The 20,932-nt window shown below is 39.7% G+C and overlaps 2 protein-coding genes across 4 annotated transcripts; one reads left to right on the top strand and one right to left on the bottom strand.

Moving 5' to 3' along the window:
* Positions 1-38: 38 nt before the first annotated feature.
* On the bottom strand, positions 39-18,811 carry LOC136422989 (coiled-coil domain-containing protein 39-like). 3 transcript variants are annotated; one of them, XM_066410962.1, is made up of 20 exons: positions 18,558-18,811; positions 17,747-17,866; positions 17,156-17,302; positions 16,599-16,850; positions 16,044-16,172; positions 15,466-15,657; positions 15,108-15,211; positions 14,736-14,973; positions 14,386-14,475; positions 13,808-13,972; positions 13,074-13,211; positions 12,409-12,525; positions 11,632-11,847; positions 11,101-11,260; positions 10,194-10,441; positions 9,931-9,993; positions 9,684-9,800; positions 8,643-8,728; positions 7,944-8,072; positions 6,116-6,975 (listed from the first exon to the last, which is right to left on the bottom strand). In XM_066410962.1, the coding sequence occupies exons 1-20, from the start codon at positions 18,657-18,659 to the stop codon at positions 6,804-6,806; spliced, it is 2,985 nt and encodes a 994-aa protein (XP_066267059.1). In that variant the 5' UTR covers positions 18,660-18,811; the 3' UTR covers positions 6,116-6,803. The 3 variants fall into 3 exon arrangements, with proteins under 3 accessions (XP_066267061.1, XP_066267059.1, XP_066267060.1); XM_066410964.1 differs by lacking the exons at positions 6,116-6,975; positions 7,944-8,072 and adding an exon at positions 39-240; XM_066410963.1 differs by lacking the exon at positions 7,944-8,072.
* On the top strand, positions 956-6,572 carry LOC136422991 (uncharacterized). Its single transcript, XM_066410965.1, has 6 exons — positions 956-1,124; positions 2,190-2,368; positions 2,533-2,626; positions 3,016-3,095; positions 3,661-3,874; positions 4,904-6,572. Exons 1-6 carry the CDS (start codon positions 980-982, stop codon positions 5,626-5,628), a joined length of 1,437 nt encoding a protein of 478 aa, XP_066267062.1. The 5' UTR covers positions 956-979; the 3' UTR covers positions 5,629-6,572.
* Positions 18,812-20,932: the final 2,121 nt, after the last annotated feature.

Below are 20,932 nucleotides of genomic sequence, written 5' to 3'. Positions count from 1 at the left end.
ATCAGGAAAACCTTTCCTTGTCATGAAGTTTTCGCTGAAATCTCAAAACGACGGTTCAAGGCGAACGTCTACCTCCTGGCACTTCCACGGCTACTTGCGCTGCTTCCCGCGCTGGCTGGTCGTGAGCTGTGCGGTGATCTCGTGCTCCCTGAAACCGCCAGAACCATTCCCAGGTCGACCTGTTTCGGTGACGTCACGCTCGCACGACTGGCAGGTCCAGACCGAGCAGAGGATGACGTCCTATAGAAGAGAGGGAAGTCAGAAACAAGACCACATTTCCAAAAGGAGTAATATGAATTAACTGACACAATACAAGGCCACTCTTTCATCTGGAATTTTGTACAAGTGTAACGCATACGTTCTATGATGTGATGTAAAAAGTGTTTTATCCCTATATGAATTCACAAACATAAAGATAAAAATATCTTCTGTTTCGAAAAGAGTAGGAAACGCAAACCCTTCATTTTTGATATTTACTTTACAATAAAAGTGTGCCTCCTTTAAAAAAATTTCCTCTCTTTTGTGTGTGTAGATTTCTTACACAGAAGTAGACAATTTGAACGCATGGTTAAATCAATAAAACCTTTAATGTATGTGAATTTTTCTTGACATTTTCGACGAAAACACAATTACGACAGTTTCGCTGTCGCATTTGATGTACAGTTTCGCTAGGTATCATTTTGATTCTTTTCTTTTTAAATTTTTAGAGCCATACTTGGTTTGTCTCAAAGCGTGTATTTTTATATGCATGAGTTCAGCTTATTAGTTGCTGGTCTGTCTGTTATCACCCGACAGGACGCCGCCGTACAGCACCGAGAGGGGGGGGTGTTGTTTGGTTTGTCGACTTCTACCCGTTGGGGCAAGGGTCTAGAGGCTGCCCTTTTGCGCCAGGGTGACCTATATACGACAACTGGTCGATCAGGTGTCAGTGGTCGAACAGGTGTCAGTACAGCCATTCTACCCTCTGTAACGTTACAGGATGGTGGATCTGTGTAAGATTCAGCAAAGTTTTCCGTCAAAAATGTTGCAGAAACACCGCAGGCCGATAACAATTTGGGTTGTATTTCTGCTTGCTACTGTCGGATGCTTCCACTTCGCAGATCACATTTCTTCTGGTTTCACAGGTGAGGAATCGTTATGATTTACAAAGTGTATTACATACAAAATCTTTTGATCCCATACTATACACTCTTGTATCATGTAGATTAGCCTTATAGAATTCTAGTTAAGTACCAGTAGATGCTTTGTACCTTGTACGATTTTTGTGCAATAGAGTTATATCATATTAAACTAATATGTGAACGTTAGCAAATTTTTAATCCAACACCAGATTGTAGTCTGTGTCGTAGTCTGCACGGTGTTAGACTGTTCCGTGCCAGTTCTGTCTTTACTAAAGATATAAGATTAAATGTAGCAGAACGATCTTCGTCGTTACAAACCGTGTACGTTGAAAATGAAAATATGTGTGACGTTACTTGATACGAAACTTGCCTTTCCCTGAAACGGAATACAAGTAATAAAGCCCACTCGGTCAAAGACTTTGCTGGGGCCGACAAAATAGTTTTCCACGTGACATACCCGATGAGGTTTGCATAAAAATGTCAGTACAACCGCTGGTAAAGTGCATTTCGAGACTTTGGGATGGTTAAAGGTGAAAAATGCTTCCGACTCACTCTTTCAGCTACACTCTATCTGTTTATAAAAACCAACAAACCAGTAGTATACTGAGCATTACACTCTTGAACGTAAAAAAAACACGTGATTCTCAGGCTAAACCTCTCGTAAACATTTACTGACTAGACAACAATCTGAGTTCTGAAAATATTTGTATGGGCGATAGTAGAGCCATTCAAATACGTATACAAAAGAAAGTTCAACATAAAGGTAACAAGACACACAAGACAAAAGTTACTCAAACAACTGGATTAGATTTATGCATTACAAATTCTACCCAATCGCTTGAGAAATTGTTATCTTCTGTATCTTATTACTTTTATGTCTTGCCTTCATCGTTGACGTATAAAGGAATGTTGTCAAATGTATAAATATTGTCTTACGTTAAGTATGTTTTGTTGCTTGTATCGGCCTTGCGAAGACTAATAGGAACTAGTTATACATGTAGCTCTTCACAACAAAACGTCATAGTATTCATTGGACAATTTATCTGTATGCCTTCATCATCATTTCAGCAATTAAGTTAACGAATGTGATGACGAGGACCCCTAAACCAGTTGCCATCCACCACAACCCCAAGGGGAAGAACGAGAGCATCGCCTGTGTCATCGAAAATTCTCTCGGAGATAGCTGCGCGGGGATTGGGTTTGCCTCCCTCGTTTTACAGACGATAGACGACATCACAACATGTCTTGTAAGTGTGTCTTCTAGTACGGACCGAAAGAGAGAGAGTTTAGTCACTCAGTATACCAATACAGTACTTTTGATTACAGTATAGAATTACACGGCAGTGCTACAAAATCAACTTCATATCACCATCAAGTTGGCCAGAAAATCAGACTTGTTTCTCACATACAGGCACGTGGATTCGTTCCAACAGTCATTTGGACAGAGTGCGACTACTGCGGGCCGCCTGGAAACGGACAGAACTACTGGACTTGGTACTTTGAAGGTAGTGACTTTCTACTCGCACTCAGCAAATATCGTGAAGTTTAGCTGAGCTATCTATCAAACTATGAATAATATGTAAGCAGTTGGATTAGTATGTACTGAGATATTTAGTTGTGCTGGATTCCTTTCATGGATCAAAAGCGTCCCATTTGAAGCAGTTGCAGTACTGCAACACTGGAGCTAGGAGAATGCTACAGTACTGCACTTGATGAATAGATGTTGCTTTCGATCCATGGAAAGGTTACCGTTATTAGAACACAGTTGTTATGGTCAAGTTTAGCTATAAAGAATATACACAGTATTTTGATAAAAGCGTGGCAACATGTTTTACACCGAGCTATATAGATGCAGATTCAGAACATAACGCTTGTAACCTTTATACACGTACAGGAAGGAATGAAGATATAGTGCAGCAAGCGAAGACTCGGATTTGCATGGGACCCGCTAGAATTCCTGTCGCTTGTCCTTCGGTAGGTGTTGAACGTACTGTGGTCTTTATGTCTTGGTGGCAGATAGCTTGTGATTTAAGGAAGAAGTGCTGTAGGTTTGGCCCCCTAGCAGCTTGCTCTGGAACTGCGGGGGCGTTTTGGTCAAAATCTTCCAATGAGATCGAATAACTAAACAAACGAACGGCGGATTTCCATGATATTTGGTATGCAGGTAGCTTAAATGGTGCAAATTATGCAAACTGGGACTTAATTTGCATAATTAATGAGGACATTTATATTCACAGTGTTATAGGATTCATGCATGTTGTGGCACCTAACACCTGTTAGTTGCGAAACTGGGGCAAATAGTCCCCTGCTGGAAGGCCTGTCCCCAGGGGCCCGACAGCAAGCATGTTTTTTTTATATGTGGATAGCTTAAGTGATGCTTGATATAATGAAAATACACATATACATGTACTTGGAAACTGCAGTCTACACCGAAAGAAATCTTGCTTGCTGTGAGATTAAATGTTAAATGATCTATATATCCGTTGATAAATTATGTCAGCTTCCCGTAATTAATTTAGTTGTTGTTGACTTGAATCAGGTTTACCTGACTCGATCAGGAGCAATGGGGGAGTTGGTGGATTTCCGGTTTGCCGACATGGAAAACAAGGTGACGGACTACTTCCAACCAATAACAGCAGAGACCCGGGCTCTTGTCAATCACGTCATATCCGGTTATCTCCAGCCAGCCGCTCGAGTCAAGAACATCGTGGATACTTTCTACCAATCCTCCATGTCGAACAGTGTTAATATAGGTAGGTACTACACATTGTATATCTGAGATGTACACAATGAAGTGCAAATTATGCAAGTTGGGACTTAATTTGCATAAGTAATGAGGGAAATCTATATTTCCATTCTAATCTAAGCATGTTGTGGCAGCTTGCACCTGTTAGTTTTGAAACTATATGTCAAGTATTCCCAGGGACCCAACAGCTGGTGGTCAAACCACAAAGGGATATACAGTAAACCAAACCTGTATACTTATTCCTATAAGTGGATAGCCAAAGTGTTACTTGGTATAATGAAATGGTGATAATGCAAGTCAGAATCTAATTCGCATAATCAATGGTGGCATTTTATAAACCCACTCCGTTCAATGGTACGACAGTTAAAAAATGCAACATTATGTAACTGAGAAATAAAGGGACATTGATAGATAAAAGTTATGGAAATGAAGACCTCATTCGCATAATCAATGAGAAAATACTGTAATTCCAAAGCATATTGGTAGATAACTGGAATTTCTTACTTGTGGCATTTGGAAATTATGTGACAGTGAACATAGTTGAATATACATGTAGATTATGCAAATGTTGGCCTAATTTGCATAACATATCACATTTACAATGTCTTCATTTAGTAGTAATACACATCCTACAAGTGATAGGGATTTAGGACATATCAAAGACTGAAAGAGTGAGAGAGAGAAACATTGAATTTAGGTCAAGGAATTTGTCAACTGCTATGCAATATGCATCTTTTGAACAGTACATAAACCAAATAGCCCTTTTGGTTAGCTTTCCTCTTTGCCCTAAATGTGGAAATAGATTTTTAATTGTATGTTGGTTGCAGCGCAAAGGATTTCATCATTTAAACGTATACTGAAGCAAAACGAATATGTATAAATGTAGTAACTGTTGTATTATAAACATGGCTTTTCCGTTTTTCTTTTTGTACGAAAGGTATTCAATGTGCATGAACTTTGCATAGTTTCACACACACACACATACACACACACTCCTTATAGCTCAAACATTAATATGGTGTGATTGTTTTTACAGGTGTCCACGTGAGACTGAAAGCAGCTCACACTGAAGAGATGGCACTCTTTCACCAGATGCCTCCAAAACTGAAAGACTTTGTCCAAGTCGTGCAACATCTCATAAAAGACATCGGCGCAGCAAACTCCGGTAGAGAGATCCGCATATTCCTGGCTTCTGATCTTGACGAAGTTATTGAGGAATTCAAGTCCAAGTTTGGGGAAAACCGAGTCTTGCACATTAGCGCTTTCAGGGGAGAATCATTGGATAAAAAATTCACAAAGAAAAGCTCTGGACAGCAATTAGGGGATCAGGTGTTTAGTGACATTTTGTTGATGGCAAAGTGTGACTACTTTGTCCATGATGAGTCAAACGTCGCTTCTGTTGTGTACTATTTCAACCCTAACCTTAAGAGTTACTTCGTCAGTGGAGATGCCTCAGACTTTAGACGACTTAATGCACAACCTCATTTTGATTCTGAGGAACTTTTACGCCAGGCCGTTGCCAGGGAGACTGGGAATTTGATGATTATTCCTGATTGGCAAGATTTCTCGTCTTGGGCTCGTCTTAAGACCTGGGTTAGAGTGCTGAGGGGATTTCTTGGATTATTGTTCACAGAGCAGGCAGCGGATATTGCTCAAGTGAAGTGTTTTTACAATAACTTGAAATGGAGCAAATGTCGCAATGAGTTTGTAAGATCAAAGTTTGCCAGCAATAGTGACATGAAGAAATTGATGGGTCTGTGAAGCTGTTGAAATATGTATCAGGGCTTGAAATACATTTTAAGGCACCTAACCAAATTTTTGTGTGCACAGTATGAAATGAAATAGAAAGCCAGCAGATACTGCTTACAGGAATTGCTGTCTTTCTTCAGCTTTAATTTGAGGTGCTATTGCTAGCTTTACTTTTTCAAAGTGATAAAACAATCCTGTTATAATCTTTTGTGACACTTGAATGTAAAGAATATGCTGTGGTGGTGTTCAATACTACACAACCCTACGCAAAATCTATAGGTGCACTGCACTGGCACAACCAGTCAAAAATGTGGTGCACAGCTCCAATTTTTGGCGCACAAAAACGCACCTGCACCCGGTATTTCGAGCCCTGTGCATGTTCCTAGCAACAGTCAGTAAAGAAATTCTGATATAGGTCACACTGTGTATACAGTGTCACATAGTTTTACACTTCTTGTAATGTTCTTTTAATATTCTTTAAGAAATCAGTCACAGAAAGTTTCAACACATTCAATCTTTTTATTTTAAGAACATCACTTACCATTGTGCATTTAGAAAATAAATTTGTGGGAGATTTTTGATATTAACATCTTATGGTGCAAACACAGAAGAAGTACATGTATTATGTATATATACAGCAAGAAACCTACACTATCAAACAAGCTATATTTTTCATTGACAAGTACGTCAAAGCTAAAACGATTTCTAAACACAATTTTTAACATCTTCAGAAGTCTGAAAAATATACAGTCGTTGTAAGTTTCAAAAGAGTTGTTGACTTTTTTCTAAAGATGATTTTCAGTCAAAGATAGCATTTTGTGTATTTAAGGCAATATGTGATATTCCTGATACTTTACAATGCTTTCATCTGGCATTTTGTAAAGCATACATTCTATGATGTGATACAAGAAGCATTTTTTCCCTCGATCATTTCACAAATAAAGATCATTATAATATCTTCTGTTTTTAAAGAAGGAAACACCAACCCTTTATTTCATAGGTCTTGATATTTCCTTTACAATAAAAGTGTTCTTAATTTTCAAAATTGCTTCTCTTTTTTGTATGAATATTTTCTTACACGCAAGTAGACAATTTTAGTGCATGGTGTGAAGTGGTGTAATCAGGAAAACCTTTCCTTGTCATGAAGTTTTCGCTGAAATCTCAAAACGACAGTTCAAGGCGAACGTCTACCTCCTGGCACTGCCACGGCTACTTGCGCTGCTTCCCGCGCTGGCTGGTCGTGAGCTGTGCGGTGATCTCGCGCTCCCTGAAATTGCCAGACCCATTCCCAGGTCGACCTGTTTTGGTGATGTCACGCTTGCACGGCTTGCAGGTCCAGACCGAGCAGAGGACGACGTCCTATGGAAGAGAGGGAAGTCAGAAACAGTTAATGGCAAATTTTCTCACATAATTCTTCAAGTGCAAAAATCTGTCAACCCTGAAACGTGATAACTGCTAAATGATTCTTATTTGTTCAATGCTTTCATCAAAATGTTTTTTTTTTCAATCAAAGATCTCAAGTCTGGTTTGCCTGGTTAAGATCTAAAAGCTGATTTGAAGCAAATTTTGTGGATGAAAACATGATCTTTTCTCCTTTAGATTAACCAACTTGTTTTGGGAATGTTCATATTTTAATCAAAACAATTTTTTTCTACAGATCGGCTCTTTTTTTCTCCTTTTAGGATTCTATGCCCATTTTGAATATATTATAATACTACTACTACAGACACAACAGAGAAGAAAATATGCTATACAAATGTTGTTACGTAACGATGTCATGAAAGCAACATGCTGCTACAGCCTTTGAAGACAATGTCATGCAACCATGCAATGCTTTAATGCATGTACACATGTATATAGACAAGGAAAATGTATATCTTATTATCATGATCATATTCTGTGAACTTAATACAGGGACAGAAAGTTGGAAAATAAGACCAGGAATTTATATGTTTTGAATTTTTGGGACTTATCCATATTGGCATTTGTGTAGCGCCTGTATGTATAATCTATACTGTCCTAAGTATACATGTACATTGTATATGGGGGAAAATTGTATCACCCAAGCCAGACTTAGTGTGAACAAGTTGGGCTTTTTTCAACAGGTGCATGTCAGACACTTCCATGCAAAGTAAAGTCACATGCACCTACTGCAGCACACTTAATGCATTGTGTGCCTTGCCATGCATCACATTTATTTTGATGAATTGTCTAATATTATGCATGGCTAAAGTGGGTACTAGTATTTCAAAGCCATGCAAACGGAAAAGCTGAAATTTTGCAATATACATATAGGGCTGATAAAAGACACCCAAGCCAGTGGTTACCAAGCCTGTGGGGTCTTGGATGACTGTTTTCTCCTTGTGGTATCCTTGGCATTCAACCCCAAACTCAGGTCTACTTGAGTGGGGGTCTTTAAGTTTCTGCCATCCAAAGGGGCCGATCGAACCGATGGCCTGGAATCATACACTCCCCGTTAGGGACACATCTGGAAAACTTCAAGATTTGTGGACTAAAGGTTCATTGATTCATTTTAAGACTGCTTAAAAAGATGCAAACTTCACTTAATTGTACAATTACTTTGGAAACATTGCAGACTTGCAGAGAAATAAATTATAGCAAATCTCAAATTTAAACCTGAATGAAAAAGAAAAGAAAACTCTGGGATTTTTGGATTTCTAGACCTCATGCAACCTTCTGGAGGACCCTCGGGTGGAGGAGGGTTAAAACAATACCAGTAGGTACATTTTGTAACCCGCTGTTGGAAATGCTTAATATCATACTGTAACTAGGACTTTTAAACGTCTGAAAAGTCACCATCTATTTGCTATTTTTTGCTACTGCTTTGAATTATGTTTAGATACAAAGATACAAAATGAATTGTTTGTTGTACACACAGACACAGGCATTGTACATAATATTATACACACTGTACTGTTTACACAAAATCCTTCAATTTCTATCTACAGATCAAAATAGTTTTGAAATAGTAAGTTTTTTTTATTACAAATTTTTGAGATGATTACCTTGCGGAGAGCTGTGAGCTGCGAGAAGAGGTCGGACGGGAACTAGCTCTGCTGCTCGGACCTGAGGGGGGAGGGGACAACCCAGCCTGGGGGTGGGGGAAAGGTACAGAAAGGGAAAAAATCATTAGTAGTGACACAGTAAAACATAAGTCTAAATTTTGGTCAACTCTTAACCTATTCTTAGACAATTTACTTTGTAAATCACATAGTAAAACACAAAAGCTATCAAACAACTATTGTACTTCGCACTGCAGCTGGCTGTCACGATATCTAAGTAGACAGGTGTGACTATATCTAAGTAGACATGTATCTGTGATAATATAGATGTACTTTATGTTTGGAACTGCATTCTTAACACTGTTAGCAGAGACACCTAGCTGCAGTGCATGTAGAACCAGTCAGTAATGCCCTGAGGAAGGTGACAGATGGTCACTGAAACATCGGCTGTTGTAACTCTTTCGTTGTGAAAAATATGTATAGTAACTTTGTTATACATTAAAGGCACCCAGAGCATTTCATGAGGCTTGAAAACTGGAAATATTCTAGTTGCTGTAATCTTTATGAAATTGACATTTAATGCCACTGTTGACCACATTTACGTGCGGATTTCTTATCAAAAGTGCCCAAAAGCGGCACAAAAATAAGCTACATGGTGATCTTTTAGTTTCACGCGCCTGGTGTAAATAGACCGATACCATAGCACCGCCCACCTCCGTCAAATCGTAGAAATGCAAAATTAAAACATAAAGATGCAAATATTTGACGGACATGCAGCCACTCTCTCATTGGTCGAACCGCTAATTGTGATGGACAGTTAGGATCAGTCTATTAGGGCTTGGATTTTCTATCAGTTCTCACCACACAACGACATTGTATCTTTGCTCCTTTAATGTTGATATGTAATGGTATTGTGTTATTGAAACTTACTATGTGTAGGAATGACTAGAAATTGGAGTTTTATTATTCAAGTTTCAAGCCTCATAAAATGCTCTGGATGCCTTTAAGTTAGGTGTGGTTTGAAAGACGTAACGTTAAACTCACCTGTTGGAAGTAGAGGTTGATGATGGATGACAGGTCTTGGTAGGCGGACCCGACGGTCGCCATCTGTCGCATCACGCCCTGGTTAAAGTCACGCAGCTCGCGCAGGTCCATATCACGCTGCACAACAAATGTTCAAGTTAGAATATTTCATAACAGGACTTACTTTGTATATGCAGCTAAGACAAAATGTGTTGTGATATACAGTATTTCTTTCAAGGGAATACATTTGAAAAAAGCCTGTCCTTACCTCTTCATGTGTTTGTCCCTTGGTCTTCTTTGCTGCGCGGATTTCCCTGGCGTACCTTGCACACTGCAGGAAGAGAAATCAAATATCGTCCATTCCATCTTACATATCTAAAGGCGCAAGCCAAAGCAAGTAACAAACAAAATTTTGAACACACAAAAAAGCAACATAATAATGGACTGAAGTGTCTGAAAAATGGATTAAATTCATTAAATCTGCCTTGCTTTAAATCATTGTCTAAGAAATAAGTATTACATTTGCCATACCTGTTTTTCAACCCTTTCAATCTTGGTCCTCTGTTCATCGAGGTCGCGTTTCAGCTGCAGGACTTTGCTCTGCTTCTCGTCGGCCAGGTTTCCGTATGCGGCCTCGTCACGCTGGAGGTTCTCCAGCGTACTGGACATGGTCTGGACGTCCTCGTTCAGCTCCCGGATCTGGCGCCGCTTGTACTTGTACTTGTCCATGACGGCCCGGAGTTGTTCGTCAAGCTGCTGCTTCTCTTCATATTCTTCACCTATACCACAAAAAATGTTTAGCAAAGACTCTGTTTCTTTGACAATTTAGCTTTTGCAAGCTATTCTACCATTGTGTCTGGATCATGCGGTTCAATGAGGCACTCATTGAGGGCAGAAGGTTAAATGCTATTTTGCCCCATGCTTTCAGTGGTGGCGACTGTCTGAGTAAATAAGATAGAAGACATGAGAGTGAGAGGTCATGGGTTCTATTCCTGGCATTTCTGGCGTGACGTTGTGTCCTTGCATTGGGAGAGGCACTTTGCACGACTTTCTTCACTCCACCCAGGTGTGAAAATGGGCACCTGACTTCAGTTGGGTGATGGAAGGAGAGGGATGGGTCATGCCATGCCCAAGACATACATGTAGTGGATAACAACCCGCTGCCCCTATGGCCTCAAAGAGGCTATGGGGACTACCTTTACCTGCCATTTCATGGGTCAATCACACAAACTTGATTACAGAAGATTTTAGGATACTTTGTGAATGAGTGAAGATTAAAGTGACAAATGTATTATATCAATATTACTTATTAGGAACTGGTGGTATGCTTAGTCAAAGCTATCACAGTTTTCAAACACAAAAGTTAAAAGTGAGCGTTACTCACTTGTCTCGGTGACCTTCTGGAAGGACTTGCTAAAAAGAGAGTGTTTTTACTTACTTGTCTCGGTGACCTTCTGGAAGGACTTGCGGTAGGTCTCGTTGCGGTTGTTCATGAGTTTCAGCGTGTTCTCCAAGGCACGGATCTCTTTCTCGGCCTTGCGGATTTTGGCGTCCAATTCATCCCCGTCCCTCTGTAGCTCCTCCTTCTCTTGTGCTGCCTAAATTTGAAGACAGAAAATTAAAAACAACCTTACTCAAAGTGCTAAGAGTTGCATGTAGATTTTCTTTCCCAAAGCAAGAAGGAGTGTCAAGATGCATGTACTGATCATATGTCAACACTTCTTAATGATATACATTAAATTCATAGCTGGAGATGATTGAAAAAAATTGACTTGAAGTTCACATCATAATGGCTCAGAAATAAGAGCTAGGCCAAATGGATAGAATTAGAATTCTATTTTCTTTCAAACTCCTGCCCATCTTGGTATATACAAAGTTCCAACCAATGACTTTTTATGTATTAGTACTATTACTAAACTTTTGTTAAGCCATTGAACTTTGAAAAAAGGTGCTTTAAAAGTGTACCGACCTTGATGACATAGTATGCCTGCGACCTTTCCTCCTCACCCTCGGGCGGGGCCATGGCGACCATCAGGATCTCGTAGCGCTTCCGCAGCTTGTCGATCTTGGAGATCCGGTCGTGAAGCTCCGCGCTGATCGTCTGCCGTTCTTCCTCCGCGGCCTTCTGCTGAGCCGCCAACATGTCCCTGTGCACGTTGATCTCCTCCCTGCGCTCTTTCATGGCCTACATATGGCAAATATGCAAAGTAGGGTTAAAGGTCATCTCCTAGAATTCCATGGGGTTGTGGGAAATATCCCAGAAATCCCCAGAGTTGAATTACCTGTACAGTGCCAATTGACCAATCAGAGACTTCTGCCTTGTACAAACAAACTTCCCATTTGTGATACAGCTGCAAAAGTGTGAATTTACTTATAACAATGACTAGACAGCCAGCGGTCATTTTTAATAACAGTCCATAAGAATTACCAATTATTGTATAAGACAGAGAATGGTTTGAGCCTTATGACCTTTTCACTACAACATAATAATCGACTTTAATGCATGAATGTTAAAGAAACCTTTACAAATTTAAACAGTATTCTAGAATATTTCTTTGAGTGTTAGTTGTTACCATAATCATCAGTTAGTTACATTCGCATAGGATATTTGTAATTGTATCATATGTATGTACCTTTTTTATCAAAAACCATTGCTAAAACAGTGCAATTCACACATTGCTCTTCAAAGATGTTACCTGCAACATGTCCTTACGAAAATAGACACCATTATCATCATGAAACCTACCGTTTCCAGCTGCAGCCTCCTCTTCTCCAATGAGAAGACGGTGTCCGCCTTGCTGTGCAGCATGTCTCTCAGCCTCTTGATCTCCAGCTTCAGAATATTCTCATCCACCATCAGATCCTACCAAAGAAAAAGGGAAAGTGTATTCAAATGCTGCACAAGATTTGAAGCCAAATAATGGGAAAAATTATGTATTATTACAGCATAAAAGTATGCCTTATTCCAGGATGAGTTCATTTTTACCATTGCCAAGAAGGTTATGATTCTGTGAGCATGTGTCTGTCTGTAAAATATGAACAGCCCAACTTGAGAGGTTTTGGAGGGATCTTTATGATATCTGGTGTGTTGATAGGTGTTAGCAAAATAAAGACATGATTAAAATATGAACAGCCCAATGTTCCACGGATTAAATTATTGGCCCCCTTTGTGACTTTCAATGGAATTGTAGGAGGACTTCTGCTTTTGATATCTCGAGTTATGCAATGGTCATGATTCTATAATCATGATAAATAGCTCTTGAAGAAGTGAAGAAGTGTAAAACTTTGGGAAGAAGTGTAAAACTTTGATTCTACCAACAAAGATGAGCTTTCCTGCATGAAGAAGTGACATACATGTAGGTTTTAGCCCCCTAGCAGCTTTTCTTGAACTGCATGGGATGATTTCTTTACCTGTTTTTCTTTGTTGAGGTTGCGCAGGACTCTCTGTGAGCTGTTGTTGTAGAGTTCCAGCTCCTCGATCTTGGAGGTGAGATCGGCACATTCCGATCCACGGATCTCCAGATCACGCTTCTGTCGGCGGATATCGTCCTGGGAAAATAATCAATCAGTCTAATCAGAGATCAATACAGCATCATATTTTGATAAAGACAAAACCAGTTTTGTATCAGATGTGTTTTACATGCGAAAGGGAGACAGCTACCAATTCCAATCATTATCTAATACCCCATCTTAGGCAGCTAATTATGTTGTACTATGAAGGGGAAAATGTTTGCCGTGGTTATAATTTTGTATTCCTAAAGGTGACCTCCTTACCACAAACTTCAAACCAGTTACCATTAACATCTCCCTTTATACAGTAAAACCCCCATGATGGTATATGTAGTTTCAACTGAAAACCACCGGAAACACTCCATTTTGTACCTACCGCGAACTTAAATCCCTGCCAACTATGCTCTTTTTCCTTTTTTTCACCCATCATTACCAATGGAATAGGCCAAGGCATAGAGGTCAGAGGAAAAAAAACTAATTTTTACATTAATATTTCTTCTCCTGACCACAGACCATGGATTGAGAACGTCTGACTGATTGAAATTATAGTGAGAATCATCCTCCTTGAGTCTAATCCTTGATCCTGAACCCTGAACAGCTGAGGAATCGCAAAATGGTGTCAGAAGTGGGGTTACCTGCAGTCGTTTCAGCTGGGTAGTCAGCAGGGTGTGAGTGGTGTTCCTGTTGTCCAGGACCTCCAGCAGTTCTTTGATCTTGGCCTCCAGCTGTATCTTCTCATCGTGGCTACTCTCTCCCATCATGCGGTTGATACGACGTTCCAACTGCTGAATCTGGAAGTCCTGAAAAACAAAGAAAAACAAAATACATGATTATTAGGTTCTTTATCTAAGACTTCTAATATATATTTGCAAAAGGAAATTAACATTCATAGTGCTCAAAACATCAAAGACAATTCACTTTTGCACCATGATCATCATGATACTACATGTAATGAATTTGCGAATTGCCTGACAAATGTTGGTTGATTTATTTTTCAATTATTGTACACAAAGTTCCCCAATGACCCATATTCAATTAAAATTCTTATGATCGTTTGAAGATAACTACATTAAAAGACTTCTCCGTAACATCTCATTTTTCCCAACCAGCTGATTCCATTGTTATTGCACAACAGATTGTAGATCTATATGAAAAGAGGCAAAGAAAGAATTTTTGAAGGCCGAGGCAGTGTTGACGACGTCTATTTTCTTACCTGGTTGTAGATGATTTCCTGCTGCTGCAAGGAATCATGGTCTAGCTTGTTCAAACGGCTGGTCAAGTTCCGGCTTGCCGCTCTGGCACCCTGGGATAGAGAGTGGAATGAAACCTCCATGTGAGACCATTGATGAAAAAGCTTAACATACTACAGTCTAGATTCGATACTAATGTATTCTTGTATAAAGGAAAGTACATCTAACAGTAAATATTATGATCATGATTTGTATATTATGATTTGTAAATATCATGATTTGTATATATTATGATTTGTAAATATTATGATTCGTAAATATTATGATTTGTATATATTATGATTTGTAAATATTATGATTTGAATATACTAACCGTGATCTCAGCGTGCGTGTGCCGTTCTTGCTGCCTAGCGTTGTGGAGTTCCTGGGTCCGTTTGAACTGTACTTCCCTCAGCCTGCCCAGGTCCGTCTCGATGTCCTTGATCTGAAGTTCCTCCTCGCGTAGAAGCTCGTCCATGCGCAGGGCACGTTCTTCCGCGCTCAGTTCCGACTCTGTCGTGATCTTTAGCTTCTCTGTCAGCTGTTCACGAAGCTCTTGAGCAGCCCTCAACCTGAAGGTAACAGACAAAGAAGTTACGAACTAAGACATAAAAATGATTAAATCAACGAGGTAAAAGAAAGAAAAGAGAGTGCACCCCCATATTTTGCTGTTGCTATATATACTGTCTCACACCAGTGTTCTTACCTGTCGTTTTTGTCCTCCACGTCCTTTCGTAGGTTGGTGACCTGAGTCCGCATGCTGTCCAAATCTGAGGCTGTCCTCTCAACAGTGTACTTCAGTGTCTCCAACTGAAAAATTATGCGAAATGATGTTATTTCTGCACTGTAGATTTAGAATTTTAAAAGGTTATATGTGTATGTAGCATGGCCAGTTGAGTATCTTTTAGTTTTATTTTCCGTAGGTAAATATGACAATATAGAGATAAATCTTTACACTTCAAATGCTGCTCTTTTCTGACTTGTCATACTTGCAGTATTGTCAAAAACCACAAGGTGGCGCCTGTGAACAGTAAGTAAATCTGGTCAGGGAGTGAGTCTAATACCTCATCCTGGAACTGAATACGTTGTGTCTCCAGATCCTGGTACTCCAGACGCAGCTTTGCCGCCAGACGCTCCGAGGCGCCAATCTTCTTCTCCATCTCCTTGTTGTTCTCGGTCTCGTTTTCGAGAAAGCTCTGTTTTTCCTTGATGGTGTCTTCCGCACCGCGTACTTCAGCTTTAACTCGGGCTAGCTCCTATGGAATGAAATGTTTGACTTGAATAACGCACCAATAAGTACATGTAGACATACATGTCTATACCTGCCTATTATGTCTATAGATATAAAGACATTCATATAAGTATGAAAAGCTTGCTTCCCAATCCTCAGTAAATAAGTTGTGATAAAATAAAAACCTGTATATTATTATTAAAGCCTATTCATATCTGCCAATATCAGCCCTTTTTTAAAACTCATATTATTTTTCAAATAACTGATGATAGTTTTCACATTTTTTTGGCATACCATGAAGATTTGACATGTACATTGTACACATTATGCTTTACGCTAATGAATGTGCCTGTATTGGTCTGCAAAAGGTTGTAGTTCATCGAAAGTACGGGAATCTCATGGTTTACTTACGGCAGCGTTGGCGTCCATTTCTCGGTCTCGCTTCTGCATCTGCTCTATAGTCTGCTCCCATTGGTGGATCAAGTCCTGGCGGGTCTCGTGAGCCTTCCGAAACTCTTCTGCCGTCTTGTCTAGCTCAATCTTAACAGGAAAAAAAAATCCAAAACCAACTGCTTTAACTTTGCATCCATCAATATACAACCTTAGAAAAGTGTGCTAATGTATGGAAGCCTTAGAAAAACGTATTTCAAGCCATTTTGTGATAAAATCATTTCACTTGTTGCATATCATCTCAAGGGCATTCTGAGACTACGCCATGACACTGTATATGTGATTATAAGCAATTTGTAATCATAGTATTTTGCTATGATATCAGTTATAGAAAACATAATTTTCATCAATCTTTCATTTTCCTACAAGCCAAAGCCCTAACCATTAAGAAAGCCTCACACAAGGTGAAACTAATCTGGGCGTGGGCTTGAATAAAGTTCTAAACGGGAACTATGTGAATTGAGGTTGTCTCAATTATTTGCCTCCAATCTTTTATGTTCCTGTTACATAATGTACCTGGGCGGTGAGTGTCTCTGTTGTCTCGTGGTCTAACATCCTCCTCTTGCGGATCATTTCTTCCGTCATGCGCTCCATCCGGAGGGAGAGCTCCTTCCCCTTGGCGTCGTCCTGGCGCGTGTATTTGGCGAGCGTCATGGCATCCTCGTCCTTCCGTGCCGACTCCTCCAGCCACGCCTCCAGCGCTTGTTGGTTCCAGTTCATCTGCGCTTTCAGCTCCTCCAACCGCTGCGTCTGTCTAAATATTGTGTTCTAAACAACAAAGAAACAAACAAAAGGTGTGTTAGACTCTATTTCTTGCTAACTATATAGACATTCAGGGAAGAACTATTCATATCCTTTCAAACAAAAACTATGTTTGTAGGGTATGCAGTTCAATACATTGTTGGTAGGTGGCACTATTTCCAACAAGTGTATATGTCCTGATCCAGGCACTGGTTCAACTGTCAACTTTAATATCTAAACGAAAATAGAATGCTTAATAAAAACAAGTGCACAAGATTATGTAATATGCTATAATTGTGGACATTGTTTAGGGGAAAATTTGGACAAGATACCTCAAAGACATTTTTCTTCTCCAACAGTTCTGTTTTCTCGTTGGTCAGTCGGGTGATCTCCTGTCCCAGACGTCCCTCCTCACGCTCCGCGATCTGCTTCATGTGATCCTCCGTCTCGATCTCGTTATCTCGGGCACGACAGAGACCCTGTGTCGCACAATAAAACCAAAAGCTTACATTCCACATTGTCATACATCAAACTATGTTGTATTGATAGTAATAGACTATAGTACATTAACCATCATGGTTGTCATCTAATTAAGAAGGGAAGTTTGCATTCCCTTTTTAGCCATTTAGATTTTATGCAATTCTACACCACTGTAATTCATCGCAGAGTGTAATTGGTGGGAGGTTAGAGTAGATGTAAATTTGTGCATCTTTACAGCCACAATGCGACTGTCAAATTTTTTAAAAAGAGCTTTCATAAGATGAATTTCATTTTCCATTACTGACATAATCTAGATGTTTTGAACAGGTTTTCAACAAAACAAATAAGATGGGTTGGTCACATGGTTTGGGAGGACATTTTTTCCACTCACACCTAGCTAATTGGGGGGGAGGTCTTTCACAGGAGGAGATTCATTAACACACCTGTGTGTGGGAGAGCTCTTGCTGCACGTTCTTGAAGTGCGCCCTCATGGCGTGGATACGGTCTTCATGTTGTTCCGACTCCTGCTGGAAGCGGACCAGTTCACGCTGCTTCCTTGTGATCTGTCGAGGGGGACAATTTCATAAGTACAACATTAGTGGACATACAGTTGTGAAATTTACGTCAGAACAAATGAATCACTTTGGAATGGGATATGTACATGAAAAAGATGTAGGGAGCAAGATAACATGAAAGAAGAGGAAGATACAAGTGGAGGGAGAGTAAGTCTTGACCATCGTAAAGATTCCTGAAAAAAGATAAAGTGGAGGTTCCTCTGAAACTGTCGTCTTGTACATATCCATTTTTTTCAAGAAACAGACCATCCTTTTCTCTGAATCTGATTAAAGTTTTTCATTTAACAAATAAATTGGGCTATATATATATATAGCAAAAGTCAGCACACAATGGTCATGTTCACTATAAATCGTCTTAAATCGTGTAAAACTATTGACTATCGATTCTACTCTGTCTTCGCTTTAGCCGTGGCGACTAACGAAGGGAGTTTTTCTTGATATTACTATCAAGAAAAAACTCCCTTCGTTAGTCGCCACGGCTATCTACGCTTTTGCTTTCTTTAAAAAAATGTTCTGTATCTTTTTTTAGCGCTCTGTCTTTTTTTGTTTTGTTAGGCGTAGCAGAAAAGTATAACTCGGCGTGTGTTAACATTAAGTTTAAGTAGAATGTGATTGATCCGGTTACATATGACACAGAAAAATTAATAAAGCATTCAAAACATTCGAAATCGAATCTTACCTCTTCTTCCAGTCGTTTGTTGTCGACGTTGGCGACGGGCATACTGAAGCCCTCGTCCCAGCCGATATCCGACAACAGGGACCTGATAGAGCCCTCTGGCATCTTGGCTGGCTCTTCCTCTTCTTAGCAAGGCCACAAAAGTATCAAAATGATATTCCAGCGAGAGAATTTGCGGTGAAAAGTGGTAGAATCGCTGTTAGTCTCCACTTTTAGGCCGCCATCTTGGTATTTACAACGTTTGCTGTGGATACCAAAAGGTCCCGGATGTTGGTTGCTGACCATTTAAAGCGCCTCTAGCGATATTGAGCAGAACTGTAGGCAAGGAGCCCCTGCCTGCATGCCCTGTAAGCCGTCATCAGGCGTTTATAGTCTTCGTAATCCGTGGGCAGCCGCCCAAAAGCGACGTAAATCGTAAGAACGTTGTGTTATAAATCAGAAAGTTGGAATTGATAGTAAAGTTCCTACAACTTTATTACTCGCCACAGTTTTTGTCCCCTTTATTTCATTTGCACTGTACTTTGCGTTTTAAATATATACATATATCATGTGTGTGCATGTGTGCTGGTGTATGGTACACCTCATACCGCTGTACTGTGTGATAAAGCTATACAATGCTAGATTCGAAAAATGGAAGGGTTTGAAGTAAGCTAAACCTTTATTGTATTCTTTGTTTTTCTGTAATTGTAGACTTCATCCTTAAATAGAGTGACGAGTTTTTTTTTTCGTAATGGTAAGCCTTTTTTTGTTACAGAGCATTTCCTGCATGTTAATTATGTGTATGAAAGTATTTCTCCACGGTGTGGACGATGTAATTTCTTACAGAGCACTGTGCATATTTTGATACAGAACTTTTAAGAGGACAATATCATAATTTGGTTTCCGTAATGAGAGTTGGACTTTAAAACGCACATGTTGTGAATAAATAGCAAAGAAAATATTTTAGTTACGGTCCTGGTAATGTGTGCGCATGCCCGAATCATTGCCTCAATGTAAATTAACTTGAATATTGGTCCCCAGAATGATTTGATAATAGCAAACCTTACATCGTCGCCATGGCAATGCTTTTTCATTGCCAGGATTTTTCTTACTGAAGCAGCATCTCTTCACCCTAGGCCAGAAACATCAATGCTCAAGACAAGCATGACTTCACTGACCCATTGCCAAGATAAAAAGACCTAAAACCACGTGACCAGACAGATTCGATTTCATTCCATGCAGAAGTAATTCCGTACGTGGCGGATCATTACTAATATATCTTGTCGTCCAATCTATCTAATATATATTGTCGTCCAATATGTGCCTCACAGTTAGGAATATATTCACAGTAAAAATTCTAGATCTACGAAGAATGTTTGCAATGCGACGTAGAAAGTTATATATAGATGTAATAATTACGCTTTTTTCATACTCCCTTCAAATACGTTGTAGTGGATTTGGGAGAACTTCAGCGTATGTGATAGCATGGGTCCCTCGTTACATTATTATTTCTAAATACACGAACACAGACATTTTCACCATCAAAGATTATCATTCATAAGCGCTAGCAAGCTGTGGTGTTTATCCGGCTCAAATGTGGCCTCTCATGTCAGGTGTGGAAGTTCATAGTTCAATAGTGCCTCTTCGCTATTAGAAAACAAACAGGTTAGACTGCATTCGATACAGAAGTCATTGTGTTTGACAAATTAGTCTAAACTTGGTCATTATCACTAATACGTTTAATGCAAGGTGTCCGAAACTGATATCGGTATTCAACTGCATCAAGATAAAATCAATAGTTTTGACGCAAAACTAAATAGTTGAATCTTGCACAATGTTTTGAAGTCGTTTGGGAAGCCTAGTGATTTAACCTTATTCGTAATAAGCTCTGAGAATTTAAAGTATAATTTGTAGTCGGCGGCAAAACGTTTGCGTAATTCGTAATCACTAGCCCCCCATGCAGGCCCTCAGTTAAAGCAAATTAGCTAAACTACACGGAATCTTCAGAAATACAAACAAAGTGAAGTCCCTGGTAAAATAGATAAATGACTGAATGAACGAATGAATGAATGATAAGCCTTGCGTACAGATACAGTTGGAGGAGAAAGTCTTATAGTTCGTTATTCCGCATCAGACATAAATGGTCGGTCATCAACTATTGGGGAAAGGATGCTAACTGGGCTAAACCATCACAAAATACGGCTCTATTGGCTTACCCCCCGAGCGAACGTAAAAAATGGATCGCTTCGGTTCCACACAAACAGGCTAGGTTGACGCAAAATACACCGATTACGCTCTACGTTGAATTGGAGGGGTCGGCAACGCTCTACGTAAAATCAAAACGGCTCATTACGCTCTACGTAAAAGGGCATGCAGGCCCCCTAGGTTTTGCCCACAGC

Source organism: Branchiostoma lanceolatum, chromosome 17 (genome assembly GCF_035083965.1).
Source record: "Branchiostoma lanceolatum isolate klBraLanc5 chromosome 17, klBraLanc5.hap2, whole genome shotgun sequence".
Classification (NCBI taxonomy): domain Eukaryota; kingdom Metazoa; phylum Chordata; class Leptocardii; order Amphioxiformes; family Branchiostomatidae; genus Branchiostoma; species Branchiostoma lanceolatum.
The sequence above is the reverse complement of the archived record's forward strand: the minus strand, read 5'-3'. Positions and strand labels throughout refer to the sequence as shown.

Coding starts and splice junctions, on each gene's coding strand:
- LOC136422989 (XM_066410962.1), bottom strand. CDS start 18,659: ATGCCAGAGGGCTCTATCAGGTCCCTGTTGTCGGATATCGGCTGGGAC. Junction 13,212..13,807: donor CCCAGCTGAAACGACTGCAG/GTAACCCCACTT, acceptor TTATTTTCCCAG/GACGATATCCGCCGACAGAA. Junction 8,729..9,683: donor TCAACCTCTACTTCCAACAG/GTGAGTTTAACG, acceptor CCCCACCCCCAG/GCTGGGTTGTCCCCTCCCCC.
- LOC136422991 (XM_066410965.1), top strand. CDS start 980: ATGGTGGATCTGTGTAAGATTCAGCAAAGTTTTCCGTCAAAAATGTTG. Junction 1,125..2,189: donor CATTTCTTCTGGTTTCACAG/GTGAGGAATCGT, acceptor TCATCATTTCAG/CAATTAAGTTAACGAATGTG. Junction 3,875..4,903: donor GTCGAACAGTGTTAATATAG/GTAGGTACTACA, acceptor TTGTTTTTACAG/GTGTCCACGTGAGACTGAAA.